Source organism: Xyrauchen texanus, chromosome 19 (genome assembly GCF_025860055.1).
Source record: "Xyrauchen texanus isolate HMW12.3.18 chromosome 19, RBS_HiC_50CHRs, whole genome shotgun sequence".
NCBI classification, from domain to species: Eukaryota; Metazoa; Chordata; class Actinopteri; order Cypriniformes; family Catostomidae; genus Xyrauchen; species Xyrauchen texanus.
The window spans coordinates 10,535,077-10,554,320 of record NC_068294.1 but is presented as its reverse complement, the minus strand read 5'-3'; the positions used below and the strand labels follow the sequence as shown (position 1 = coordinate 10,554,320).

Genomic DNA, 19,244 nt, shown 5'->3' with positions numbered 1-19,244 from the left:
CAGTTATTTGATGTGGACATTTTTGTCCTCAAAGGACCTCTGAGTAACTTTTATTTATTTATGTAAAAGGGTTAATTGTGTTATCTAAAATGGTAGTAGTCACTCAAAGAACTTTATTGTGTTTTCCATTTTGGTAAAATATGTATTTTATGCAAGAATTTTATAAAGCCAACACCACACAGGTTTTTTTTCTTCTCAAAACTGTCATGTTTTAATCTTTCAGCATGAAAGATTTTCACAGTATCAAAAGTGAATAATAATAATAATTATAATAATAAAAAAATAAAATAAAACAAAGCCAAAATACACTTGGCCATTAATGGTATAGTATAAATCTACATTCCAAATGTTTAAAGATAATGTTTCTAGTTTAACCTGGATAAAGTCAAAGAGGTGGAAAAATATGAAAACAAAAGATCAAACGGATTTAAAAATGATCATTTTCATCTCAGTCCTTCAAAGAAAAATGTTATGTTGTTTAGCATAACCCCAGACCCTGCTTTCCAACATATTGATAGTTTGGACTCTTTACCAGAAGGGGCTCAGCTTCAGGGATACATGTGTAAGAGAAAATGCAGACACAAAGCCATGATTTGGCAAATAACAGATGATATGAGTGCTGTACCATTTAAGTGAATCCTAAAGCCCCTTAAATCATCATAAAATCTCCTTGATTAGCCAATGAAACATACATATTGTAAAAAAAAAAAAAAAAAAAGACAGGTCAGCATTTGTTACGCACCAGTGGACTCAAACTATACAAGCAGAACTGCTGCAAGTGTCTGGATGTATAAAAACGGGTCTGATACCATCATGCAGCAAAACTAGAGCAATGTTTTACTGCCCAAATTTACATCAACAGCATCAAGGATGTAGTCACGGCACAGAACTATATCAAAACCACCACATTGGGAGGATCAGCAGGAATAACAACATAAGATTTCCATCAGGGAATCTAGCCAACAATCAGGTTGGAAGAGCATTTCAAACAGAGTAGAGGGGCATGGGAGAGTTTTGTAGTAGCCTACACTTGTCAGTTTTATGCATCATGCAAGGGAAATGCAGCTCATATGCTCCTTTTTTTAAAAGTGACAGTCAACATTAACAGGTCTTTAAAAAATCTGTTCATTTAGTGTTGATATTTTTTTTTTTTTTTTTTTTAAATGTCCAAAGTAATACAATTTTCTTTTCACAAGTCATACATTGTAAGCATAAGTCAATTGATCTTGTTCATGTTAATGGACAATACAGTCCCCATATGCACAGTTCACTTTTTGTGCATTGCTGCAATTAAAAGCACAGCATTTGGCCTTACAATTTAGACTGTAAGATGTGATGTGTAGTATAATAATATCTCCAGATCGGTGTAGTTCACATGGACAGTTGACACAGTTCTACAAACTAAAATACATCAGTGAACAAGTGTTTGCTGACTTTAACCTCCATAATGAAAATCAGACATGATACATTTGTTTTAAAAAAACAAATTTTTTCACTTCTATTCTAAGACTACATTATATTCGCAGGGTGAGTGGTGTCTACAAAAATGCATGATGGTGAATTTTAAAACCCGAGAAGTACCTTTTAAAACACAAAATGGACAGTTTATAAAAGGGTTCATAGGTCAAATATCACAACTGTTGTGTTTTATTGTAAAATAACTGTGTACATACTACACGTAAAGCATATAGATGCAATGGATCAGTACCCAAATGTGTTTTAGCGAGTTATGCAATAATGAGAAGCAGATTTTAGGACTGAGGTCAGGATGCTGTGTAATCCCTCACTAACAATAGGCAAAATAAAAAAAAGTGTTGGATGATCAGGGGTCAAAATCAAGGTCCCGTGGCTTAGAGGCAGAAAGGCTAGGAGAGTGAAGAACCTTTGAGTGTTAAGTACAGTAACCAAAGGCCAAACTGGTTCATAGTACAGTCTTGCTGGGAGCAGGGCGTCTGTTTACCATCACCCATCTGTTACTGAGCTGCATTTGAGGGCATCTTTTTGAGGCTGAAGTTGGACCAGTTCACGGCCACCTTCTGTCGGGTCTGCTTAGCAGAGTCAAGGCAAAACCTACGAAAATTGAGAAATTAAGACAAAGACACGACACATTAACCCTTTAAGCTCTGAGGGTGTTTTTAACGATTTTGGTACAGTTTAATCCATATTCCAAAAGGTTTGAGCACTTTTGGTCTAGCTTCATACAGATGAGAACATTCTGGTTGAAATACTGGTGTGGTGGTCATATCACCCACCCTTAGTTTCTAGATGTTCAAGTCTATGGGATTTTTCATACATTTTATCATTTGCCAGGAGAACGTTTATTTTTAAAGTAAAAGAATACCTCTTCTTAACAAGCAGTGTTTTGATGTATTGTTCATGTCCATAGCAGAAACATTTGGGACAAGTTGTGCTAATATGTAATACTTTGGGTCAGAGGGTTTGAACAAAACCCTAACCTTACATATAAGCAACAATTAAAGTGATGGGTGCCTTAGCAAGCACCACTAAGGCAATAGTGTATTTTTACCTTTTAAAATATTCAACTTCACGATCGATCTCATCCATTTCCGTTGGGTCAAGGTCTTTGGGAAGGAACACATCATCTATCATAGAAAAAAAGATGATGAAACCGATTTAGTTGCAAACACAGAATTCTCACATTTCTTGATCAATTCATTTTCATGCCTTTTCCAGTCTTTTGTGATCACTGTATACAGATTTTTCTGAACCATTTAAATTAAACTGATTATGAATCATTCAGAGCAGTTCGACCGATTCAATGAAAAAAAACGACTCAAATTTTTTTCTACTAAAGAGCAATTTCTAGCTGATTAAATAATTTAAAGTAGAGCATAATAAAAAAAGTATATCTTTATAGAAATGTACATGGACTAAAGGTTACAGAGAAATGTAGATGAGCTGGTTTGAGTATTTTCTGTAACTGCTGATCTCCTGGGATTTTCACACACAACAGTTTCTAGAACTTATTCAGAATGGTGCAAAAAAGAAAAAACATCCAGTGAGCGACAGTTCTGTGGACGGAAAGGCCTTTATGAGAGAGGTCAGCAGAGAATGGCCAGACTGGATTGAACTTACAAAGTCTACAGTAACTCAGATAACTGCTCTGTACAATTGTGGTGAGAAGAATATCATCTCAGAATGCTGATCTGAGATGCTGGCTGGCGCTGTTTTGGCAGCCCAAGGGGGACCTACACAATATTAGGCAGGTGGTTTTAATATTGTGGCTGATCGGGGTGTGTGTGTGTGTGTAATTTATTGGTTGATCCAAGGATAAACTATCAAATTTCGCTATCAAAGGTTTGATTCAAGTTCGTTGCACTCTTTTTCCCATTCTGTTCTCCCTCTCCTCTCTTATACTACTACTACTACTACTACTAATAATAATAATAATAATACATAAAAATTAATATAAAGATAGTTTTACCATATTAATTTGTAGTAACCATGTTTTTTGGCAGAAACCATAGTTTTGTTACTACAGTCATACCATGGTGATTCTATGGTAACTGTAGTAAAACCATGGTTATTTTATGTAAAGGAAGGTAAGGGGTAGGGGTTGGTGCAGGGTGTCTGTGGGACTCTAACAATATAGGAGCATCACTGCAGCATGTTTATTGTGTTTATTTAGTGTTCAATTTGGGGTGTAAATGGTATATGCCACTATTTGCACTGGGGTGTAAATAGCATCTGCCTTTAATTTATGGTTAAAAAAACTATTCAGACAATGATCAGCTTGTTTTTTGTCCCAAGGTAACTTACCAATTGCATTATTTGACTTATCAGTCTTGTTTTTGTTCTTGTTTTTAGTTTTCCCCTTCGGTTGCTGTGCTTGCTGCTGTGCATTGGGAGTGTTGGAGGTGGTTTTACTGTCTACCTCATGCTCCGACCTGTATGACCGTGTGTCCGAGAGGTCATTCTTCCCCCTTTGTGAGTTGGACCCTGTGTTATGGTTACCATTCGATGCTCCATTGGATGACTGCTTGCACGCTTTACCCTCGTCTGCCCGCTTACCCCCCGTTTTCTGCGAGTCTGCCTGCTGCCGAATCTGGTGGTTCTGTTTGGATCCAACTTTGGTGTTTTTATCAGAATCAGCTGCCCTTGTTTCTTGCACTTTATGCTCTGTTTTAGCAGTTTTTGTACTGGCCGCGTGCTCCTGAGTCAACTGGTCTTGTTGTCGCTGATTCTGCTGTTGTTTCTTACTCTTCTTTGACTTTGACCCAGCTCCAGATGAGTTCTTGGTTTCAGGGGCTTCCTCCTTGGGTTTGGCTGCAGTAGTACAGTCAGGCTGGGTGGACTCTGAACCCATGGCAGGGCATCGTTCTGGGGACCTTACTCTGATAAGCTTGGACAAACTGGGTGTGGTGTGGAGCCTCTGAATGTCTTTAGCAGCAGTGGTTGTATCCTCCCAACCATTGACTATATCCAGATCTCTTTTAAAGTTCTTCAGTGAAAGTGGTGCCAGTTCCAAGTCTATCTGCTGCAGATCAGAAGATCCGTTAAGGTGAGATAGCAGGTGGCTTGCTTCGAGTGTGGCAGCCTTCTTGGGGAAGTCATTGACATCCAGGTTGAGGTCATACATGCTGAAGGAGGCACGGATGGAGTCTTTGATGGTGTTTTTGATCTCCTCCAGGCGGCTGGTCAGGAAGCTGTTCACTCTCTCCAGCTCCAACTGAGGCCACTCCAATAGTCTGTTCGCTTCCCCATCCGGCATGGAATCGTCTATGGGATCGGGAGGAGATGCAGAGCGTGGTTCACTGCTGGTGCACTCAGTGCTACCCTGAAGAGCCCTCTCCTTCTCCTGATGGAAAATGGTGAGAAATCAGTCACAATCATGTATTATAAAGAAAGTTGAATGAATGAATGCTGCATTGGATGGATACAGACTGCAATGGGCAAGTTGACTTCAAAAGAAACTATTTCTGGAAATCAAAAAAGCCTGAGCTTCAAAAGATACAATTTAGATACAAGAGCTCTGGTTAGAAAATTATGTAATGACACAACAAAACCAGCAGCATTTTCTAAAGCGGTTTATTTTTGTCCTTTTGCAACTCTTTATTCACAGAACAGAATAAAGTCTCTTATGATATATTGTTCGGGCCCTTTCTTCAATGCAAGTCAAGTCTATCCACCAAGCCAAAAACTTATGACTAAGAAAAGTAATCCCATACCTCTTAACAAGGCAAATGATTTGAGGTATCATTCAGGTTTCTAGCACAAACAGCATACGAAAATGTACATCCTGAAATAATTGTAATTCTAAGAATGAGCAATAGCAATAGTATTTCTTGCATTTGCAAGCACCACTTATTCATTTAATTCATTCATGCCAACAATTTTGGGCTTTTGATTATCAGAACATGCAAACAATTAAAGATGTAGCCTTAACATTATTCTTATGAAACAAACACCATCAAGTAAAGCAAAAGACAGTACCTTTTTCTTCTGTTTGTGACGGGCACGTTTGGCGGCCTTGGCACTGTTGACGGGCTTGGGCTCTGTGCTGTTGATGAAGTCCAGGAGTTCATCCACATTTCGGTGGTCTATGGTACTCTGTGCTGCCGGGTCTAGATCCTGCCTCTGAGGAATCTCCTCTTTACGCCGGGTCAGTCTGGACCGAAGCTTCTCCCTGATCTCAGCATAGTTCCGGCTGGTGGGGGCGGCTGGAGGCTAGAAAGAGCAGAGACAAACAATATAAGTTATGGCAGATAAAAACTAGTAGTCAGCTAATATGGGTGTTAAACAACTGAAACAATATGAAGACAACAGTGTGGCCGATTGCTAATATATTAGTATTTTCTGTCATTTAATATTTTTATACCCACCAAATTACTGATATCAAATATATGGGTTTCTTCAACGTCAACTTTTCCCCCAGTTATATGAAGGTCACATAAACTGACTTAGAAACTATTTACAATCCCTTCTTCATCTATATTTAATACTTTTTTAAATTAATTTTAAACTTTTTTTTGTGCGTAAGCTATTCCCAGAACCAGACTTTCAATATTGGACTGTATGAAAACACATTAAAAAGGTCCAAAACTTGTTGCGTCATTTCCACCACACCAAACAATTTTGCCCATACAAAGTTTTTTCAGTCACTGAAGACTATGCTTGAAATTAAACATTAGAAAAGTTGTTTAAAGAAAACAAAGAACAATCCAGGTAAATATCACTTGTGAGCCTAATATTTGCATTAGGCATCATTTCCAATAAAGCTGACATTTGTCAAATTATGCAAAAAATTGGATACACAACATCCATGCCCTAGCAAGACAACGGAGTTGACCATTATATATATATATATATATATATATAAAAACAATTCCATCACCATAATTTCTAACTCAAGATTCTATTAAAAACAATACAGAATTTGAGATGTGCTGTAAATGACAGTGTGGGGGATTTTCCATGACTTTCAGAGAAAAATAAGATATAAATCTCCCATGATGCATGTTCATACACAGTTGGACACTTTAGTAGACAAATTCAATAAACTGATATAAGTGTTCTAAACGTTCTGAAAATCTAAACGTAATTTTACTAGGAATTCACAGGGCTGAAAGTGCCTGAAGTTGAAGAAACACCTATATATATTAAACAATATTTCTTCAATGTCTAACTTTAAAACATATTGTGTATTATTATATAGATGATATAGACAAATACACTTTTACATATGTTAAATGTACAATACAAGGTGGAACAAATGTATGCATCATGCATTTGGAAAACCGTACAGCGTTATGGCCGAAGAACTCGCAGTAGCAACAGTCACAGTACTTCCCGTCCTTTTGATTGGAGGAGGATGCACAGGAGCTACGCTCCGAGCTGCTGTCCTCATCCTCACCTTCTTCAAGCTCACAGGGTGGGGCGTGACACAATGAACCATTGGGCAACTTGTGCCCTTTACACGCCTGGTCCCTGCTCATAGAGAACACAAACAACTTAAAAACATACAGTGTTGAAGGAATTTGAAGCCACAACAACGTCAAACATCTTCACCAATTAAATAAATAAGTTTAACTTTTTTTCCAATTTGGCATGCCCAATTCCCAAAGTGCTTTAAGTCCTCGTGGTCACGTAGTGATTCGCTTCAATCCGGGTGGTGGAGGACGAATCCAACCTGCCTCCGCATCAGAGACCCTCAACCCGCGCATCTTATCACGTCGCTTGTTGAGCGTGTTGCCACGGATACATGGCGCATGTGGAGGCTTCACGCCATCCACACCCAACTCACCATGCTCCCCACCGAGAACGAACCACATTATAGTGACCATGAGGAGGTTACCCCATGTGACTCTACCCTTCCTAGCAACCGGGCCAATTTGGTTGCTAAGGAGATCTGGCTGGAGTCACTCAGCACACCCTGGGGTAGCCAGCGTCCCAAACCTGTTAAATTAAACCAATTTCATTTGTTAACCACAGTCGTGCAGAAATTACACTCGTCACCTTTAAACAAAACTAATGACCAGAGCACCTCGATAAAAAATGTTTTTTATGATGCTAACCTGCATGCCCCAGATGCTAGATGTCCAGCAATGGGGGAGGCTACAGAGTTGCCATTACTGTGTCCATTGCATGGGTGACTGCAGCCTATGAGAGAGTTGCTGAGTTTACTGTGTTGTGTGTTAACAGCAGGAATGTGGGAGTTCTTGCAGGAGCTGGGCTTGTGGAGTGCCACCGGACTGTCCGCCCCACTCGAGTGCTTGGCTGCAGGAGCGTGAATGTTTGGTACCAGTGGGGAGAAGGGAGCGTGTGAAGCCAGCCCTGAACTAGCGGAGTTGATGTGTCCATGCTGACTGGAGTTTTTCTTGGGAGGCAGCAGCGAGGAATGCTGTGAGGAAAGACCTGTGGGACTGTTAGGCGGCACTGACAAGTCTGCAGCTTGGTGGTGGTCGCTTGTGTGAAAAGCTTCGCCTGTAGAGAAACATTAGAGTTTTTTGCATGATGGTTGTTTTAAAGGCACTTACTTTAACGCTTGTGCATCAATAATAATAAAAAAAAAAGTCTGTCAAAAAACTGCTATAACAATTGGTGTTTACAGAGCTGACTATTAACTGGCTCTGCAGACAGGGTGGAGTTAAGCGGTGCAGAGTTAACTGGTGTCTTTTCGGTAAGCTGCTAGCTAGATTGTGAATTACATACTGGAAAGTTAATAAACCCCATAATTTTCCCTTTTCAATATAACTAATAAAACATTAACCCTGCCCCTGACAACCATGTCATATAGTTTGTCAGAGAAGTAATGTAGCAGTTTGAAAGGTAAACATCAGAGCATCTTTTTGCAGCTCAGCAGACAACGGTGCAGTGGTGGATTGTGTCTGTCGAGGGTTGATTTCACGTATTTAAATATGTACAATATTTAAAAGTCTGGTTTTCAACCATTGAAAGTTTCCCCAGAACTTGTATAGCGGAATACAGTTTAACAGCTGCCACTGTTTATCTCTTGACTCAGCAGGTGTAAATGCTTCCTGTTTTACAACCTGCCCCTAACTGACTGTCAATATTAAAATAGTCAGCATTTTACTGATATTAAACATTCAGTGCTGATGTCTATTTAGCTATTTATTGTATTTAATCTTTATTTACTCAGCATTCATTTCTAGAATTTGTTAACAATGTATAATAATAATAATGTCAAATATTCTATGGTAAAAATATTTGTTTAAAAAGCAGCCTTCTGAGTACCCTTTTATAGTCATAAATCCACATATAAAAGGTCCGTTTTCATTCCAGCTCAAAAATGAACTATATCGTCAATCGGTGAATCCCCCTCTAAAATCAGTATCAGAAATCGGTCGGACTCTAATAACAATATTATGTATTAATATTATTTTCCACATTCAATTAGTAAATTTTTTCAGCAAACATGAAATGGAAAAAAAAATAAAATAAAATATGAATTGTCCATATACTACATTCTATGGGGAATTTGTTTGTTTTTTTGTCAATGATTAGCAACAACATTGATTTTGATGCAATATTATATTTTGTGCATTGTCAGATAAAAAATAATAATAATAAAAAAAAAAAAACTCAGGAGGACAAAAATATCTGGGTCAAAATACTGCCGTAAAAATATTATATATTAATATTATTTTCCACTTTCACTGACTTAGGTTTTTTAACCAACATCAGTCTTGATCATAACTACCAAATATTCATTAATTTTCAAGATTTGAACCCTTTAAATGCCAGTTTGTTTACATAATTCCAGTGTTTTCTCTCACACACACACACACACACACACACACACACACACACACACACACACACACACACACACACACACACACACACACACACACACACACACACACACTTTTAGCTGCATCATTTATTCAGTTGACCTGCAGTGCTCTATAATACAGCAAACAGAAAATAGGATAAAAAAAAAAGAAGAAAAAAAAAGCATGCATTTGCTCCATAGGCTAAACATGAGACAAATGGCACCATCTGGTGGAAAATATATAAAAAAATTTACATTTTGAATCCAGGGCTCCAGATTTAAAGCATAATATCATAGAATTCATGATTTTATGCTTTAATGGCACTGGGATCAAATATTGCAATTTTAATGAGTTTCAGTGGGTATATTTTTGTCCTGAAGGTCCTGAGTGTAACTATTTTATGTACACAGTGTATAGATGTATATAAGGAACTGAGGTTGAAATATCAAAATTCCCCCAAAAATACACACCTTTTGCAAAATGTCTGCCTTTGGCATTAACACAACCAAAATGATCGAAAATAAATGAAGACGACAATGTCCCGAAAGTCACAAAATGGTTAAGGCTTAAGAAATATGTTTAAAAGCTATGCATAATTAAATCCATAACCTCATTCAAGGAGCACAATTAGAAAAATGCATTTTTGTATTTTGTAAAACTTTGGACTATTGGTTTCAGCTGATTTAAATGATAAACAAATACTTTTAAATTTCCTTTTAGTTTCATTTTCATTTAGTTTTAACCCTTTATGCTCAGATTGGTCCACAGAGACAAAATTAGCAAAATATTAATAACTAGAGCCTTCACCAACACAAAATAGGTATAACTTAAAGCTTAGAAACTCTACTTTACAATGCATGTAGGCATTATGACCAAAATTGAACAAGTGTTTTGAAATTTGCAGACATATCAGAAGTGTTTCCTGTACAATAATTTATTAATAATTGGCACTATACACATTATTGTAATCAGTCAAAAATACAGTCAGTAATTGCCAAGTACGTGTCTTTAACACACATGTTGCATGTAATCAGGTGTTGCTTATAAAGCAACATTTTACCTTATAACTTCATGACAAATAAACAGAACATGAAATATCACATACCATTACTTAGAAGAGGGGCTTCCCATTAAATTAGATTCTTAGATCATTGAATAATTCACACAAAGCACATAATGTGCTATCTGGTTAAAAACACATTAGCTTTTATCGATCAGATGACTTCCCACAAAAGATTTAGCACGTTGTCCAGCGTCATGGAATGCTAAATCAATCGTATTAGGATTCAGATTCCTGAAGAGGTGGAAGTCACACAAATATGGATAGAGAGGATCATTCACTAATTACATATGGCCATTACCATGACCAGAACGGCCAAGTACGCCAATAAATGGCACAGAATGAAAATGCATGAGATCTCGATACTCTGCCTACATGCTTTGGAGAGAGAGCAGAAAGTCATTGTTGTATTTGCATGTGTAATTCGTTCTTATAAACAACTATTATTTGTTTTGAGAGGCTTTTGGAAACTTGGAGACCTTTTTGTACTCTAGGACAAATAATTTTTGTAATGTTATAAATTGTGATTGCTTTGTTGTATCAACACAACATTTTACTCACAGTTGACATGATTAGGAACAAAACAAAAGCAGTTTTTCGGAGCTACCTTATTTTCACCCAGAGATATATAATGTCAAATAAATAAATATATATTTTTTTCTGTTAAAACTTGTTTTTGAAAGTTGTTTAATGTTAAATTATAATTTTTTCCATAGTAACTAAGTTGTCAAATTGGCTATAACTTTACACAGAAAAGTTTTGTGATTTTATCCATCTAAAATGATGTTTACACAAACATAATTTATGTCTTGTGGTTATACTTTTGAAAAAGTGAGTATTTTAATGGTAAAAAAATTGGACCCCATTCACTTCAGTTGTAATTGCAACTTTTTCTATAGCATTGGAACTTTGAAAAATATTCAAGAGTTTTGTTTGAGGCACTTAATATCAAGTTAAAAGGTGTCGCTGTCTGTACAACCCTTTTCAGAGTCAGTTGAGCAAGATTTATTTTTGTTAGTTTGCAAATATTTTATTTTTTACTGGTCCTTTTTTTATTTTATTTTTTTACAATAATGACCTTGCTACAGATATATTTTCCAAAATAAACTATGCCCTTCATCTTTTCTACATCAAAGCTGTGGTTTAAAAATTAGAACAAGCTCTTCACCAGCAATCTATTACCTCCTATCCCCAAAAACATCTTTAATAAATCCATTTAAATGAAAAGCATAATCTGATACTTAGAGAGACTGTGTAGGCATATCCCTTAACTGACACAGCTGTAAATTTCACATCGCAGCCTGAATCGTCTTCTCACCTGGAGGAGTTGGTCGTCGACACATTGTCTTGAAGTGCTTGGGGTTGGTCTTACATAAATCAGCAGAGGTGGACATTGTCCCATTAGATCCTGCACTGGAATTCTGGGATGCAGGATGACTATAGGGACAAACTTTGGTCGCGGATGTTTTGGCAGCTTTCCCGGGAGCGTCGTGAGTAGATCTCTTCTCATGGCAAGCTGGTCCCAAAGATCCACCTAACCGGGACCAGAAACAACATGGTCATTTTTTTTTTTTTTTTTACCACCAAATTCTGTGTAATTACCTTTTTATGTGTGTTTATGAGAGCAAAGCCCCAATGCAACACAGGAACACTGAGTAGTGTTCCAAGCTTCTTCTCAGGTGAATTAATCTTTTCTTAAAAAGGATTTTTAGATATTTTAAAATATTTGTATTTTTAATATTATATTCAACATTCTCAGATAACAATAGTTTTCTTCTGCAGTATAGCTGCTTAAGAAATGTACGTTGTTTTAAAAAGGAGTTTGTATTAGATAACAAGCCAAAACGAAAACTTATTTTGTTGCCGAGTATAAAGGGGCAAAGACTTCCTGTCTCACCATTCTGTTCACTTCAATCCATCTTTAACTCACAAAAAACAAACTCTATTGCCAATTTTCTTCACGATAAAAATTCAGTGACACATATATTATGATTCAATAAATTGAGAGCCATCATGTTATAATCTAGCTGCATTAAGAGTGCACACTCGAGGGACTCGTAACAGAGTGCGCATCAGCCGGATGCAGTTTCAATCTCTCCTCCTTAGATCGGGACATTCACGCAACTCATAGAAGAGGCGCTGACCACACAGAAATGGCAGTTTCAAAGTTTGTAGTTATTTACATGAACTGCTGCTGCATTATTTGAACTTCAATCAAACTATAACTCATTAAATATAACTGGGGTAATATTTGCGCCCAGGAATTAATTTTCAGGGGCATTTCTTACATTCAGAAGTATAAAATATTTTTCATCAATAAACATTTCATTTTAGTTTCAAATTCAACACCACACCTATGAGATAGCAAGTATGAATATCTGGCAATTACAGGTCACTTGTTTCTAATCCCGGTATCATAACGAAGACAGAATATTATGCAATCTAGATCTACGAAACAGGAATTCACTATTTTACATATCTGGGACATTAGTGTCATTTTCTGTGGCATTTTGCCCCAATGCATGGTTCATTTCTGACCCTGATCATTGTGGCATTTTATTTAATTATTTTTTTGGATAATATTTTAAAAGAGATGTGAAATTATCACAGCTATGTAGGACATAAGTTGCCTGGACAACAGTCACTTAAACAGTTTAGAGGGCATTAAAGTATTTGGTGCCAGAATGCCGAAATTTAACCAATCTGAATAAAATACTCCATACAGCCATTTAAAAAATGAAATGGGTAGCAGAGGTCCATACCCTGTGAAAGTGTTGGTGTGCTGTGGTTGCAGTGAGATCCTCCATTAGAATGAGCAGAGTTCCACAAACCAGAGAGTTTGCGTGCAGAGAGGAAGGAGCTGGGGTCCCAATCCACTGAACTAGGCTCTGGATAGCCATTCCCACAGCTCTGAGACTTACATGAGGAGTGAGACAGCGGTACCTGGATAAAACACATCCATCATTTAGACAAGTGACAAGTGTGAAACATCATCAAAATGTAAGGCTATGTCGGATTTCTGTCAGTGACCGAAGCTAATTTAATCATCAGCGCAATCTGCACAGACTGTCCGCGTTCAGCCCAGATTTTCTTGACACGTGGATATGCCTTGTCTGTGAGCATTGTTGGCAAGTGTGCCTGCCGTTGACGGTCTTAAAAGTGTAATGTGAATGCGCCAAATGCAAAAAAAGTGTGTACTTTCAAAGGAAACACGGACGGCTGTGCGCAATCCTATCCAGAACACAGAATAATGAAGTATACCCGGGCCTTAACAGGAAGAATTTAGCAAAAGGGTGAGAGGCTTAGCACCTTCGAGCTAATGCTTTAAAGTAAAAATGTTTATAAAAATCAATATTTTAATGAAGGATTTTATAATGAAATCCCTATGGAAAAAAAATACTACTGGCACCAGGACAGCTGAAAAAATGGATGGGCACTGTTGCGCTCCATATGAAATGAGTAGAGACGCTGGATCACTGCTAAACGTTCCAGATTATGGACAATGTTTCAACCCAAATAGTGTCTTCGTCAGGTCAAACACACTAGTCATCTTTTTTCTGTATACTACCTCTAAACACTGTTGAACTCTATAACTTACTCCACCGCTAAAACAACTTTACTTTTAAGAGGACATCACCAAGCCCTCTTATTTTTCAAGCCCTCCCCTCCAACCACATGTCATATAAACAATTCTCATAATCCAATCAAGTCTCGTCCTACATTTTTTCCCTCAGAAATATATCTACAGAAGTTAGTTGTTGGGCTGAACATGTCCGTATTATCAGACTTTGACTGTTTTGTGTGTTATGTACACAGGATTGTCCTCAATGACATACTGAGCTCTGTGTCTAAATATGAGGACAGCTTTAGTCACAAATCTGGGACAGTGTTCTTCATTCAACAAAAGAACTGAAGCAATCTACACATCAACAAACATGAATAAATACATGTAATCAGCTAGCACACTGTTCCAGTAAAAATAACCACAAGAGAATGGATAACTTCCATCTCTATGCATGTACAGTGCCCCCTAAATTTATTTGGACACTTCGATTAAGTCACACAATGTATGAATGTCATTTCATTAATGACAAAATATCAAAGCAAGTGGCATTTATTGAAGAAAGAATGCACAAGCACACTTTCATTCAGAAAAAGCAAAACATTTCAAAAACAGAAGGCTGTTAGGTTTCAAATGACATAAAAATACTGTTCAAAATATTCGGACACGTTCTGGTTTTCAAACATTAGTGGAACACGTTCATAGTTAGGGGTGCTTTCACACTTGGTTCGATTGCTTAGACCGAACAGGAGTTTGTTTCCTCCCCCTTCTGTCTTTGCGGTTAGGACCCTTATAATATGATGGGAGCAGTCCAATCACCAATATGAGTACATCACTGTGTTAATTGAAATATTAAAGTTTGTCTTTTTGGATTTACTACCAAAACTTTACATACATGGAACGACACTTGTTCCACTTGTTGTGTTTGTCTGCTCAGGAAACATTGAATGTTCAGAGATGTGATGAATATTGTCAGCTTTTGTCTGCCACTAGCCCGTGGATGCATTGAAAGACATGTGAAGAATGAATGCTGCTCTCTAAAGGGGATTTATTTTTTTTGGACAAAAGCAGGTATGAGAAATGCATTATATTATAATTGGGATTGGGAGCCTGCAAAGATGAGAATTATACGTCATCAATAGCGGTTCACTTCTGTGATTTGGTATGATTGCGTTCATGTCAGCAGAGAACTGTACTAGAGTTCACATGAACCGTAACCCCAACCACCTTTTCAAGCAGACTCTGGTGCGGTTCATGGGTGTGCCCCCAAACTGGGAAAATGCAAGTCACATCATATAAACAAACTGAACTTTGATGCCATTCGAACATTGGTGCGCAACAAAAGTACTAGTGTGAAATCACCCTTAATCACTAACGAATACGAGACAGAAAAGACGCATCATGACGACAATTAAACGTTTTTAATAGGTTAAAGCACACCGTTTAAAAATGTGAGGAGAAAAAAATAAAGTCATTAACACCATCAGTGCAAGATATAAACAGAAGAAATATCTGTTTATAGATATTATAGAGAAATATCTTTATAGAAGAATGTTTTAGAAGAACTTCAAAATGAACTGCTTTAAAATGGATTGATTACCTCACTCAAACGCATCCCATTTTTACATGATTAATCACTTTATCCACAACATACATGTAATATGCACAGATAATGAAGCTAATAAACAGGTGATCTTGAACCAAGTTACATGATGCTACGCTAGTCAAAATATATGTAACTTGCATTGCATAACTTGCGTTGTGAATACGCCGTTTCTGTAAAAAACACATTACACACAATGCAATATCCTAAACTGGTTAAACACAGAAAATTAACATGTTTCTAAACCATTAATGATTCAGAATACAGTATGCCAACTTCTAAAGAGTATCTAATACTTCAGCATATTCATTATATGCTATTATTTCAGGAACTCAGGTTTTCACAAGGACAGTCGTACTGTATTTTGTATGTAGCCAAATTTGTATACATTTCAAACACGTTTAAATTAAGAAAATGTTTATAAATGTTTTATAAATGTTTGGACATTTGATTCAAATTCGGTTGTTTTTTCATTTTGCTCATTATGGTCAACTAATGTCTCCTACACACTACACGACTTTCAAAGATGTCGGATTGTGGTACCGTTCATATTACACAACTGTCTGTCTTGTTGTTGAAGTTGTAGCGTTTTCAAATTACACAGGGGTGAACACATTACAAAACATTTCACTATTGATGAATCCCCGACGCCTGGACTCCAAATTACGTTTCACAACAGTACACGCGAGAACTGATACGAGATACGGAAACAAATGCATGATCATATGTTTTTTTTTTAACTTCACAGAAGCATCTGCCATTTTATAACTGATGGAAGTGACGTTTCAAACGCATGTGATGTGTTGCCACTCAGTTTAACACCTAAATCTAAAATAATGAAGACATTCAAACAGAGTGGGTGATGGCAAAACATTCAACACACATTTGTAAGGTGCTGTCTTCAATGAAGTTTTGCTTGTTACTATATTCTCCATAGTTTACAATTGTTTTGTCAGACCAGCAACGCAGACAGACAACTCTCCGCTATGTACAGCAGTGCATGAAGTGTCCAACATTCCACTTTGATGGTTGAAGAAGTGTAAACATACTAAACACACTAATCCACAAAGTGGCATAGAATATAGTGCAGAAGTGGGACGCAATTTAAAACTATGACTAAAACAACAAATTTGCAAATATTAACACTAGTTAATAACTAGTAACTCAGCGTGTGGTTATGCCTGTGGTTTGGACACCCATGTAAACTTTTATTAAACTGACTTTTTCCATCCATTAAAATGACCTTGAGACCAGTTGGTTAAATATATTGCAAAATAGCTATGCAAGTTAAATGTCTAGCATCATTTGCTTGCAGATGCCAAATGGTTTAATATTTTGTTACTTAATCTAAGAAATTGCTAAATTTGTAAGCATGTCCAATATGTTTTAGGGAGCACTGCATATATAGTGAAGTACAATTACTTTCTCGTCACAGAAATAACGTATGTTTACATTAAAACACAAAGTGTGCCACTGATGAAAACATATTTGTGACCGAGATAAGGGTGTAGAGACCAGGTTCCAGTCTCAGAAGCAACACAATTGCAAGTCCTTCTACAAATATTCCTTGAGTTCTGAATTTCAATGTAATGTCAGAGAGCTCTGCATCAGTAACAATTTCCCCCTCACCTGCGTGGTTTGCTCCTGAACGGTTCTCCTCTCCTCTTCTTCCACGCTCTTCCTGCAGCTCTGACAGATCCAAAGCGGCACCTCACCCAACAGTGACTGGGAGAGTGAAGGCACGGCATCAGCCAGTTTACGGCCCGGAACCTCTCTCAGCAGCGCCTGGGACAGAGCAGGTACAGCCTCCGCCAGTTTGGACCCGTGACTGGGGAGCCCATTCACCTGGCCTGCCCCCCAGTCTTTAAACTCACGATGGCAGAGCAAGCAGCATGTGTGCATGGACTGAGTGATGGGAGAAAATGAGGTGTGTTACACTGATGATTGAATAGTAAGGAGAAGAACTCAAAGCCTGTTGTGCATGCACACCACATATGTGTATATTTTTAAGATAATGAGAAACAAAAATTCAGTCAAGTGTGTCCAAACTATTGACTGGTACGTGTATATCAGCTCAAACATAGAAACTGTAACATTTATAGTAATACACGTATTACTACTGTCATATATATATATATATATTATACCCATATATAACAGGCATTCCACATCTGAAACATAGGCCAATAATAGTGCACTTTGGGGCATATGGCAATGATAAATCTTAAGTGATTTAAGTGATGGCAACATATCTGTGCACACAGCGAGATACTTTCTAGGTAGGTTAGCAGGGGTAGTAGCTCCATACAGACACTGTTTTGGCTTGATCTCAACCAATAATAATGTAGCAGCCACAGCAGCAGTAGACGACAGCACAACACACTGTTAGCTTTGTGCTCGTGCAACGAGTTACCTTTACCAGCTCTACCAACACATTCCGTTTTTAAATAGCTAAATGTAATGAACAGACCTGCTCAGGGGCCATCAGAATGCTGTGAGGGCGATACATTTATTTATTTATATCGCTGCATAGGTGCCGAGTGAGCTGCTGCTGCTCCGCCCGTGCAGCGCTGGTGTGTAAAGCAAGAGGCGGCGATACAAAACGCTAATATGCGTGAAAACACAAATAACTGCACGTGCAAGAATCCCCCAGACTAAGTGACCATTCAAACTCGTTAAAGTCAAATCGCTAATGGCACAAACCGGTTCAAAGTGGTGATGTTGGATGGACGTGTTGTTAGCATTAGCTACCTGATTGGTTCTGGTCGCTCCAGCATCTCCACCACCACCGCCGCCTATCGCTGCTCCCTCATCGCCGTGCTTCTTTGACAGGCTCTGCTGCTGCTGTCCCGACACTATATCTTTGGCCCCGACGCCCTGCTGCTTGCTTTTCTTCCTCGCCATCGCTTTAATCCCTGTTATGCCCGTCGGCTGTTTTCCAAGATGCGTGTAAAAACACAGTTTCGGTTTTTGTGGGCAGTCGCGAATGATCCTACTTTTACTCAAGACAACAGTGAATATGGCGGAAGGCTGGCGCGCGCGCACACACACACACACACACACACACACACACACACGCGCGCGCGCAGGTTCAGGGGTCACACGTACTGATGGCAAACAGCTTCAGCAGGGTTAGGAAAGGCAGAGGACACCATATTTACTGAGGGCAAAATTTCCAGACGAACAGTCGGCCAACTACTGTACTGCTGGATTGAAGGTAGAGTAGCAACAAAGAACACACGTAGAACGTAAATACATAAAATATACATGCAAATATGCACCGATTGGATGAAATGTGCTTATGATGTTTTAAATGACTAGAACATTTTTATATACAATTTGTAAATGTCTACATTTATTTTTTTTAGACAAAAAATACAATAATAAATTACCCTAACATATACTCACGAAGCCGGTCAAGAAATTACCCTGGTCCTATATTGCGCCATAATCAAAAGAAACAAGTAAGAAATTATATTTTAAAAGCAATGTTTAGTGCAATTAATATTTTCTACATTCTGATATTATTTTCATGACAGTTACGCAGAACCCAATTCTCATTAATGAAAATAATGTCAATGCAAAAAAGAAATAGTCCTAATTGGGATGGATGGAGTTGCAATTCTAAAAGTGGGATGTTGCCTTGTCACCACTTGCAACCATCTAAAGATAAGTTTAAGGAAAACAATATTTATGATTTTCTTTTTTTATTTTATAGTGGAGAAACAGAAATGAATGCTGATGAACAGTAAATAGAGAACA

The 19,244-nt window shown here is 37.7% G+C and overlaps 1 protein-coding gene across 1 annotated transcript; it reads right to left on the bottom strand.

The window, feature by feature from the left end:
• Nucleotides 1–192: 192 nt before the first annotated feature.
• Nucleotides 193–18,527, bottom strand: LOC127659906 (protein FAM193B-like). Its single transcript, XM_052149891.1, has 10 exons — nt 18,234–18,527; nt 17,112–17,387; nt 13,080–13,260; nt 11,636–11,851; nt 7,536–7,944; nt 6,765–6,948; nt 5,455–5,688; nt 3,781–4,819; nt 2,528–2,603; nt 193–2,070 (listed from the first exon to the last, which is right to left on the bottom strand). The coding sequence occupies exons 1-10, from the start codon at nt 18,384–18,386 to the stop codon at nt 1,974–1,976; spliced, it is 2,865 nt and encodes a 954-aa protein (XP_052005851.1). The 5' UTR covers nt 18,387–18,527; the 3' UTR covers nt 193–1,973.
• Between the last annotated feature and the right edge of the window lie 717 nt (nt 18,528–19,244).